Source organism: Nanorana parkeri, unplaced genomic scaffold (assembly GCF_000935625.1).
Source record: "Nanorana parkeri isolate BGI_ZX_2015 unplaced genomic scaffold, ASM93562v1 scaffold571, whole genome shotgun sequence".
Taxonomy (NCBI): domain Eukaryota; kingdom Metazoa; phylum Chordata; class Amphibia; order Anura; family Dicroglossidae; genus Nanorana; species Nanorana parkeri.
The window spans coordinates 364,256-375,924 of record NW_017306839.1 but is presented as its reverse complement, the minus strand read 5'-3'; the positions used below and the strand labels follow the sequence as shown (position 1 = coordinate 375,924).

At 40.7% G+C, this 11,669-nt stretch overlaps 1 protein-coding gene across 1 annotated transcript in view; it reads right to left on the bottom strand.

Annotated features, from left to right (window-relative positions):
• Positions 1 to 3,861: 3,861 nt before the first annotated feature.
• Positions 3,862 to 11,669, bottom strand: part of CCL28 (C-C motif chemokine ligand 28) — a 15,779-nt gene continuing 7,971 nt past the window's right edge. Inside the window, exons 2-3 of the mRNA XM_018562301.1 lie at positions 9,926 to 10,055; positions 3,862 to 4,036 (exon numbers count right to left, since the gene is read on the bottom strand). Coding sequence (XP_018417803.1) covers positions 3,862 to 4,036; positions 9,926 to 10,055 — 305 coding nt within the window. The remainder of the gene's footprint in view (positions 4,037 to 9,925; positions 10,056 to 11,669) is intronic.

The following is an 11,669-nucleotide window of genomic DNA, read 5'->3' as shown; positions in this document are numbered from 1 at the left end:
ACACAGCAAAACGTATTTATCAACCAAAAAGTCTCTAAAAGCATATTTCCACTAATGCCATATATGGAAAAATCATGCACATGATGCATATATAATGCTGCTTCACAGTTTAGACAAAAATGGTTAGCTAATGCATTTACATTCCTTGCATTCATCAACGCAAGCAACACAACATAGAGCTAATTTACCCAACATCACCCAACATGTTTTTTTTAACAGAAACACAGACTGTGCCCAGCAAGTGCTGTGACAATGTAAAACACTTAAACAATGCCTGTGATGCCGCTGTCCTCTCAGACAGGAATATGACAGGATTCACTATACAGTAGAGCTCTTCACAGAGACAAGGATACTTTCAGTTCGTATTTAGAAGGTAGAGATAAGCTTAAAGATTTTTAAGATCGTCCTTTAATAAAATAAATGGTACAGAAATTTGAGCTTGTTAATATCTGTTGGCTGGGAGAGGTCACATGTGAATCTACACATTATTTTGTCATATTCTGTTTAGCTAATGAGAAGCTACTAATTGCATTCCAAGAGTTTTGTTTCTTTAATGTTTGAAAAAATATCCTGTGCTTTTATTTTTCTTATTATCTTTGTTGATCAATATTATTGCCACCTGTTACATTTTGATTATTATTTTGCACTGATTTTAGTTAATAAATATATATATATATATTTTCACATAATTGTTCTTATTTTGTCATCAGGTTAGCGCAAATAAAGAACTCAAATTATTCGTTGATTTGTGATGAGCCGTGACAGGATCAAGAGGCGAGCGAACCCGGTATGTGTTCGCTCACCTCCCGATCTACTGAGCCGACCTGTCACAGTCTCATTGTCACAGGTCGGCTAGAACTATGAGGTGAGTGAAAAGCACTCACCTCATAGTTCTCCTTTAAATCATGAACTATCCTATACACTACCTGCTCTCTCGGTTTTCTATTTGACCGGAAACAGCTATGTGTTAGAAGGTGAGGTCACTTTTATAATTACCCCTTTCTCCAGCAGTTTGTGTATTTGATGAGGTGACAGAGGGTACTGCTTTAACGCGGGTATTTTGGTGCCTGGGTGTAACCTAAACTTTACTGGGGGTACATCCAACAGGCTGACATCCTACTTGTCAGTTGCTCAAAGTTTTAGGGTCTATCTCTTGGAGTTCTGGGTTGAGGCTTTCATCAGATTGGACCATAAAAAATCCTTCCCCTAACTCGGTGGCCAGTCGGGTCAAAAGGGCTCCTGTCTTCTCTGAGACAACCACAATACCATCCTCAGTTAATTAAATTACTGCCTTCAATTTAGAAAACAACTCAGACTCCAGTAAGTGTCTTTCCCTAATCTCATTCTAATAGGTTTACTTTCTTTAAGAGGAATACTATCTCCTGAGAGATACTGATTGAACAGTGTTTCCTGTCAGAAGCTCTGGGGGAAATTCCCTCAATTAACACCTTTAGTATAGCATCCCTGCCCTTCTCTTCATCTGACACCGGCTTGCCATCTTCCTAGCGGCTAGATAAATAGGCTGATGTCTGCCTATCTGACTCCTTCTCTGATCCATCCATCCAAAGGTTGAGCAAAGGCGGAGCACAGCCCCTCCCCCCCCCTCCTTTTCTGGGAGTGAACAACAAGCTCCTGCATTCTGTCTTCATTTAACCCATATTCACCCTGCTCCTTTACACAACAACAGTTTTAAATCAATTTGCAATAATCATAAAGATAAGGCATTTTTATTTCATTACATTCGGACTGACAGTCAACGATAAATTAATAGCATCCCGTAAATCTCGTTTTTTAATATCTGACTTTCTTTTCAAGTTTTTTTCCCCATGCTTTAGGATTAAAGGTACCATCAACAGTAATGGGGTTTGTCCACCTATATATACACTCATTAATCAAGTAGAAACAATTTGTGACTGAAGGACCGAAATTTGCTTACATATAACCAGCAGCCCCCATTCAATCGGCGGGGACGTCTCCCCGTTTGGGTAGCTTACTACCCAATACAACGGCAATAACAAAGATAGTCTAACTCGCACAGAGTATCAAAATACGGTTGATTAAAAGACTTATCTATGGTTATTGAATATAACGGCAGTCAACAAAACCAATAAATGTACTACTTTAGTATTGCTATTTAAAAATCCAGGTGGACAAAAAAACCAATAAATCATGTATGTAAGACAAAGGGTCTATATAGGTCTACATCAAGATAAAGATTCGGTTACATCATTGTTCAGTTTAACAAAATACATACTAAATCAGCATTTTTTGTTCCACACGTATACATAGCAGGTGTTTTAGTTTAGATAAACTAAACTCCTGGAATGGCAATTTCGCCAATGACTTTAAGATAACAGCGACACCTTACTAAGAAGAGGGACTGGCAACTTTGTCTCATGAACAAGTGACAAACATGTGTTTTAGTGTATATGAAATGTTTTAAAGTCTCTAACTGTATTTAATAGTATGTATGTTTATCTTTAACCAGTTGACATCCGCGGTGTTAAACCCCCTTCCCATCCAGGCCATTTTTCAGTATTCAGCGCTGCGGTACTTTGACTGACATTTATTCCGTCATGCAACGCTGTACTGAAATTAATTTTATACCATTTTTTAGGGACAGATAGAGCTTTCTTTTGGTGGCATTTAATCACCACTGGGGTTTTTATTTTTTTACTATATTAAGGAAAAATTACCGAAATTTAAAAAAAAAAACTATTTCCCCTATATTAAATGATAAAACATTTATTATTACCCAATTTTTTAACAATCCCCCTATATAATAGCAAAGGCACACTGACAGGTCCTCTTTATGGTACACCTCCAACACGCTGCTAAACTTGTGCTATATATCCGGGCCACTGTGCCTTGCCTTTAACATTATTGGTCTGCAGCCAACATTTTTGATACATCAGACACTAAACTTTGAATTCAGGCATAGACAGTCCCTATGTGCTGTAATGGTGGAACCACAATAAAGTGGCAGACATTCTGTCACGTCCAGTGTCACCACAGTTTAGTCTGTACACTAGAGGGTGAAGCTTTCAGTGACATCAGCACCTCTCCCTCAAACCAAAAAGGTTGACACGGCACAATATCTCCCTGAGTGTTTTTTAGGACAAAACTCTTCCCAGTGAGGTGTTGACTACTTCACATGTTACCAACTTTAGCTTCTGCAGCAATCCTTCCAGGCTTCTTTTGAAATAACAAGCAGACCAGTGGGATAATGAGACCTGATTGCAGAAGACAATTTTATCTCATTTAACATTTCTGTAATAATAGAAAGATTTCTCTAATGAACCGTGTCTTTATACCGGTGCCTTAACTTCCCTTTAAAAGAAAGCTGCATTGTAAAAAATGGCACATTTCCTGGGTTAGGCCTCATTGTTTGGGCATTAATGGACAAGATGTCCATGTCCGAGATGACAGATGAGACCAGAGGCATTATTCTCTAGGTCATAGGTAGGCAAATTGCAATGTCTCATGGGATTTATAGTTTCACCACAGCTGGAGGGCCCAGGTTGCTTACCCCTGCTCTAGGTGCAATATACACTGCTGTTTTCTGGAGTCTGATTGAAAACCAGCAGTGACCATTGTTGAGTTTATTGCTTCTAGTCACAGTAGGGGAGAAAGTTTAACCAAGGACCACCTGTCACACCACCATTTACAAGATTGGAGGCTGATGTGGAATAGAGGATGTTGAAGGGGAGAGGATTCTCCTCAATCTTGTGGGAATATTGGTGGTAGCACACTAATTTTACACAAGGTCCCATTCATCCAAATGCTATAAATGTTGTCTTTATTCAGGGCAGTGAGCTCTCCGTATATAGCCCAGATGCACATGTCAAATTTCTGAGCACATTAGTTATGTTTGTTCTTTTTAATTTTTCTTCTCCTGTTTCTTCTTCGATTCTTTTTCTGAGAACCATTTAACTTGTTCGGTCTTCTGACATCTTTTTTCTTTTGTTTTACAATCCATGCCCTGGCACGCTTACTCTTAGTGCTCATACAGAAAGTCCTTTCTTTTGTGTAGAACCTATGAAAGTATACAAATTAAACATAGTAAGATGCTTTAAACCAGCAAATTGTTCTCAAATTGTGAGGCATAACTTTGGGTCCTCAATTTAAAATAAAGGCAGCAACACTGGGAGGCTTCTCTGGTGTTAGAAGCATCATGTCTCAGTGGGGTGAGCCCTTTTGTGACCAGAGACCATAGAGGTCTAGATGCCCAAGCCAAATCCAGCACCGTCCACATTTATGCCCAGATCATGGACACTTAAGTCTTTACATATTCCACACAAGCAGTAAAGGTACTCTAATGAACTTCCTCTCTTGGGATGTTTATGTCACACATACCAGGTGGCAGTTTTTCAGTGCAAGATCTCAAACATGTAAAGACCCACCGAGTGTGTCTGCCAGGTTCCAAATATTTAGCAGAAACCTGTGGCATGTATGCGCATGCGTAAGACCCTGTGCATTCTCAAACACGCCATGCCAGGTCCAAAATACCTTGGTGTGTTTGCGCATGTGTAAGATCTCCTTGAACAGGAGTTACAAGATGGCAGTGTGGAAGCAGGGTGATGCAAGGAGAACCTCGGCTGAAAGGAAGACAAGGCAGGACTTCATGAACTAGTATGTATTTCTTTTTTATCATCAGACAAGGACAAATATTAGAGACTTGAAATCTAGTTTACATTTGGTAGGGTGTCATTTTAAGGTACCTGCAAGAAATGTTAGTCAGTGGTGAAGGAAGCTAAGCTTAGAATTAGGGATACAAATTGTGTGCAGAAGACATATCAGAAACCAGGGCTGATTCTAGTCACCAAGATCTTTTGGACTGATCTTTTGAAGTAAACAGTTATAACACTAGTCACATTTCAGTTTTCTGTTTCTGTAAAGCACAGGTTTTGGTATGTTGATTCCGGGAATTAAAAAGTAGAATTTCGAGTTGTCTTGCAGGTATGTTCACATGTGTGAGCCTTTGTAGCACATTCTTGGCTTGATTTCAATGATGCGATGAAACTTTTGCTAAAAATAACGTTTCAGCCTATGGGCTGACCTGGAGAAATCTAACAGTGTATGGCTAGCTAAAGGCCATTTGTAAGGTCTGAAGAAAGTTTGAGATCAGCTATCCTGAAGGGTATTTACTTGTATGCCACATGCTTTACAGGAATGTATTCCTTAAAGTGTAATTCTACTGCTGAAGTCCAATTTGAGAGAAAACCCCATTATATGTTTGTTATGTGATCCTATTCACACAGCATACCTAAAAATAATTTTTCTAAAAATATTTCTTAGCTTTTAGCCTTCGTGGAAGCATTTGGCCAGACTGCAAGTTAATGTGAACACTTTAAGTGATGCTGTCCCCAGACAACATTTCCTTTTACTAGCATTATTATGCTTCTACATCAGGGGTGCCCATTAGGTAGATCGTGATCTACCAGTAGCTCTCAAAGCCGATGCTGGTAGATCACAGTGGGTGTGAATGGTGGACCCTTTATTCCATTTTGGTATATTTATTTAGCTGTGCACACATGATTACCTATTAGCCTGAGTCTGCTGAGCCAAGCTCCCTGACACCTTTCTGCTGGATACTGGTGGTTGAAGTGCTGCTATTACATCAAAGAATATTAGTTTACACAGCCTGTTGCACTGCACTGTTTGCACAATACAGCAAGGTGAGCAGAGAGAGAGAGAGCGAGGAGAGACAGCCAGGAAAGAAAATGAGGAATGACAACCAGGAGAGAAAGGAGGACAGCCAGGAGAAAGAGCAAGGAGAGACAGCCAGGAGAGAGAGAGCGAGGGAGGTTTTTTTTCGTTGGTAGATCTCATGTAGCTCGTCGTTTGAAAAGTAGATCTCAACACAAAAAATTGTGGGCACCCCTGTTCTAGATCTTTAACCTTTTATTGGGACAGGCAGTTTAAATCTAGTTTACAACTGATTATGAGATCTGCCAGCTCAGTACAGACAGGGTTAATTATGGTAAACATTATCTCCCCACCCAACTCAAGCCTCCTCCTTGAAATTACAAAGAATGGAAAAACTTTAATTTTAGAGTTTTCAGGAAAAAAAGCAAATAATTTTTAAATATTTTTTTTAAAAGTTATGATATGTGAATGGGAACATTTAATAAGTATACATATATCCAATTTGGCTGCAAAAATAGCAATGCACTTTAAAGTGTATCTACAGTATTGCCACACCTTTATTTATTTATTTTGAATAGAGTCAGGAAGGATTACAACTCTTCCTGTATGGTAAAATGTTGTCGCCATGATAGGACGTTAGGGGAAATCTCCCTAACAGAGATCTGGATAGCATTCAAACGTAGCCCTTCCCCAGCCTACCCAAACCACAAAAGAGAAGTTTTGGATATAGATGCACTTCACACACAAATGTAATGCATTTAATTGAGTTATGTATTACAAAACCCATTAGGGGTCTATTAATAACAAAAAAGTGCTTAGCTATTCGTCCAGTGAAACTGCATGTACATTTGTTCTTTGTGAATGAACCAGCTATTGTGAGAATGGGGCAGTGATTTTCCTTTCAATAAACTTTATTATTCACTTGCAGTGTGTCTCTGAACAAGCAAATGTGACTACTTCAGAAGAGTGAACTCCCTAGCACAGCCCTGAACTGCTGGCCCAACCTATTAGGGGCAACCCCGATAATGGAGATATTGAAGTAGCTGGGTATCATCACAAACCAAGTCTATTTGCTGATGATGTCCTCCTCATCCTCACTTATCTCTGCATTCCAACCCCAAACTTGCTCCAGACCCCAAATGTCTCCTTGGCCCACCCAAGCATTAGAAGAATCCTTCCCTTTCACTTGGGCTCCTGATTCCTTCTCATATTTAGGTGTTAACCTGACCATGACTTACCAGTCCCTCAATTTGCTAACTTCCCATGCTGAGGAAACTGAGTAATCTTCTTTCACGTTGGTCCTCCATATGGATTTCTTGGCTCGTGTAAATAGCTACTGTAAAAAATCTAATACTTTCTTAGAACTTTACCTGTCTGAGTCTCCTTCCCAACTTGTTATGCATTCCACAGTTCAGGGTCCATACGTTTATTTGGCGGTCTACCAGGCCACGGGTTTCTAAATCAACTTTATTTAGAAATTAACTATGTGGAGTTTTGGGCCCAAGCAACTGTGCTAAATACTATAAAACATCTCAGATCGCTCATGCATCTTGGGAGGTTCCACTGTTGGTTAGTTTGGAGGTGATGCATGGATTGCGACCCAATAGTTGTGGGTAATATCCTAAACTACTAAAACGCCTTATCTACAACCGCCTAAGTCGCCACTTCACTGATAACCTTTTGGACCCGTTTCAGTCTGGCTTTCGCCCCATACACTCCACTGAAACCGCCCTCCTAAAACTCACCAGTGACATACTACCTGCTAAAAACAATGGCCACTATTCCTTACTCTTGCTATTAGACCTTTCTGCTGCTTTTGACACTGTTGACCACCCTCTGCTCCTCAAAAAACTCCACTCGCTTGGCCTACAAGACTCTACTCTCTCATGGATCTCCTCCTACATAGCTATGCGCTCCTTTAGTGTCACCTACAAATCTAACTCCTCCCCTCCTCTTCCTCTTTCTGTAGGGGTCCCCCAAGGCTCTGTCCTTGGACCCCTTCTCTTCTTTATCTACACTTCCTCCCTTGGTCAGTTAATAACCTCACACGGCTTCCAATACCATCTCTATGCCGATGACACTTAAATGTATCTTTCCACTCCACAACTCTGTGTCCTTGCGTGTCACTAATCTACTAACTGACATATCAGTCTGGATGTCACAACACTTCTTAAAACTCAATCTTTCAAAAACCGAGCTCTTGATATTTCCTCACGCCTGTGCACCTTCCCCCAACATTTTGGTTGAGATTGATAACACAAGATCCACCCCTCACCCCATGCCAAGGTCCTAGGTGTCATCCTTGACTCGAGCCTCACTTTTCTTCCCCACTATCATGAATGCAGCTGCTAGACTCCTCAGTGTCTGCAATCCCCCTCTGTCAATCCCTACACTGGCTTCCACTCGCCCAAAGGATAACATTCAGAATATTAACAGTCACTTATAAAGCCATCCACAACTCTGCCCCCAGCTATATCTCAAACCTTGTCTCAAAATATCACCCTAACAGTCGGCTCCGCTCATCCCAAGACCTCCTGCTTTCCATCTCCCTTGTCAACTCCTCCCATACTCGCCTCCAGGACTTCTCTATAGTCTCTCCCATCCTCTGGAACTCTTTACCCCAACCTGTCCGTCTATCTCCCACCTTGACTGCCTTTAGGCGTTCCCTAAAGACTCATCTCTTCAGGGAAGCCTATCCCACCTCAACCTAACCACTAAACCATCATGTTCTCAAACAATTCATCCCCATACAGCAACATCCTTATGTTTCACTTCTCCCTCCCTTTTAGATTGTAAGCACTCAGGGGCAGGGCCCTCCTTACCATCTTGTCTTGAATTGTATTGTGATTGTAATGTCTTCCTTATATTGTAAAGCGCTGCGCAAACTGTTGGCGCTATATAAATCCTATGTAATAATAATAATAAGGTCTGGAGAACTTCTAGACTTAATGAGACAAAAGCCAAGAATAGGGTACCTAGGCTATGAGTCATGAAAAGAACAATGCTACCATTCTGGACAGGATTGCTAAATACGCCAAGGTTTGGCAACCATAGATAGATGAATATTTTCCTCAGGGTTTTAACCACATGCTTCTTGAGCCGCACCATAATCATTTCTGGCTGCCACACCTTGACTTGAGACCTCTGCTTGAGGCTGTTTAAGGAGTCAGTCCGGGACCGGGAGGTCTTAGAGCCTATTCTCCCTGTCCCCTGTTCGTTCCACTTCATCCCTTTCTCTAACCCTACTCTTTTGTTATTTGAACTTCTGAATATTCCCACTGTTGATTTTATTGCATGTAGAGTATGTAACTGCACTGTTACGTATAAATGGATAAGTCGTTCATATTTGATATATATGCTGCATAATGTATCCATTTCATTTGATGCTGTACATATGTTATTGATCTTTTGTTAAAACCAAATTATTTTCATATGCTTTAACTCAGTGGTTCTCAACCTGAGTAACCTCAGGACCCACATTTGTCCTTGGCCAAGTCGCACTGCAATGGAACGCACGGCATTAGGGTACTGCACATTCTGGTGGGGGCGTATGAAGTGTGGGTCGGGGGTGTGTTTGGGGTACCATTCAAATAAATGGCAACGCAACACACATCCCACATCAGAATGCACGGTAGGTGCGATTGCTTGGTACAGTTTGATGCACTGTACTTGTGTGAACAGGCCCTCAAAAACACTGGCATACATACACAGACACAATCTCACGGACATAGCCATAGCTGGCAAATGTGAGAGGGTAAACAGCAGCGGGGCAGAAGGACAGGGCGTGCTACACAAGCCCTGTGTACTTCATTGAAGTGTGTAGCATGCCCGGTGTCCACAACTTGTTAAGATCGGTGTGTTCTGTGTCATTGGGGAACCCTGCATCAAATGTAAAATGAAACATTTTTGTATAAACATTTTAAAAAACTGACATTGTTTTAAAAAACATATTAATTAATTTTACATAAAATCAACCCAATTCTTTGTAGAAGTGATGTGCCTAGGGCGAAACACATCAGTACTTGTTCTTGCTGGCTATTTTAATAAAGGAAGAATGTCACTTTACATCTCAGTGTTTGGTGATCCTATTGCTGGTATAATTGATTTCTTTGGTGGAGATGAAATAAACCAGCACCTGAGATGTAACTGGAGTGTGGAGTCTAATCTCACCTGGTGGGAACATTTGGTAGGGCAAATAAAAGCAGCATAAACATAGCTATCTTATATAAAAAGTATAACACATGAAAACATGAACAAGTAATACAGGTAAACTTACACAAAAGCTTGGAGGTCACAAATGCCATCACGTCTCTGAATCTTATGGTCGATCACTTTATTTAACACATTCTTTGAAATCCTTTCCCCAAGTTGCGTGCAACATTTGCTACTGGACACAGAGAAAGCTGCTAAAAGAAAAAGATAAACTTAGAGACAAATGGTATAAACTATCACTAGCACAAGGCTCTTAAAGTGTGTGTATAGTCAAACCCTTTTTTTTAGTTTTGGATAGAGCAGGGAAGGGTTAAAACCTCAGTCAGTGAATTTTTTGCTATCTATGTACCAGTGGGGAAATTTCCCTTCACTTCCTGTCCCAGAGACACAACAGGATTTAGAAGAAATAAAAATAAGGGGAATTCCCCTCTTAGGCTGCTGTCCTTCGAACAAATGCCCCCATTAGAAGATTACCGCTTACCTCGCGTTCTGGGGACAACTCTGAAATTTAGGATTTCCCCTCACTTTCTTTCTCGGTGACAATGGTCACCAGTACAAATAGAGGGGTGAATATCCCCAGGAGTTAAATGACTTCTTGGTGGTGCTGTTATTTAGAGTGGATGTTTTGTAAATGTCCCTGTGTTCAGAGATATGTGTGCATCTGCTTATGATCCCACTGCCATGGGGATCACGGGCAATACTTCAGAGCCAATCAGAGTACCTTGTGATTACTGTGAGGGGCAAACGGTACTATTTACATTAGAGAGTCCTCCCTCCTACTACAGAGAAAGGGGAAGAAGAAGGCAAATCGCAGCCCGACAGTAGGTGAGAAGAGAGAGGTTGGCTGGCAATTTCAGGTGGGGGTTTAAAGTGCCGCTGATCACCGATGTTGTGGCATTGTTTTGGGATATGGGGAGGTTACAGTGCCACAGACCACCATTGGTTATGAAATTGTTTTAGTTTTTCTGGGGGGGGGTTAATTGTTTAGGGCTTATTCATGACATCTCGCCATTGTACACAATGCAGTTTCAGCGCAATGCAATTTCTTTCTCCAGGGAACCACTAATAACAGAAGACTTGCATTTGGCTTCAGTGGAAGATTCCTAAAGGTAAATAAACGTATCCCCCTCAATATCAGCATATTCCTTCATACCCCAAAAAATTGTGGCAAAAAATATCACTTAGGGGTGTCCACTGTCTGTCAAGGGGTCTTCCTTCAGTGTTTTTATATAATAAGAAATAAAAAAATCCAATGGTTATTAAACACCACTAGAAGAAAGCTTTATCTGTCTGAAAATATTCCGTAAAATGTATTTGGGTGCAGTGTTGCATGAATGAGTAATTGTCAAACTATCACAGCCCACTTTTATGATCTTGAGCATGTTTACTAGAATAAAAAAATAGCCTGGAAAGGAAGGGGGTGTAACATGTTGGTATTTGGGTTGTCAAGAAGTATTGCCACTACCAGACAATGTGCCCTTCTATATCACAAGCAGAATTTCTGCCTATATTGCTCCAAAATTTAATTTTAAAGCCCAACTGAATCTTTAAATTAAATCAGCTAATTACATTACAAAGGGTGTTCAATGTCTTACAGTTTATATTCTTTCTTAAGGAGCCCCAGTCTGATTAAAAAAGCCTGTCCCCTGCCAGCATGCTGCAGAGTGGGACCCTTTCTCTCTGTGTGTAAGCATTGGTCTCTCTGCAGAGGTCTGCCTTGCCCCCTGCTAAATCAGACCTATAGTTATGCAATCAGCAAACCTCATGCTTCCCCCTGATTGGAAATCTGTGGCTTTGACTCAGCGAGA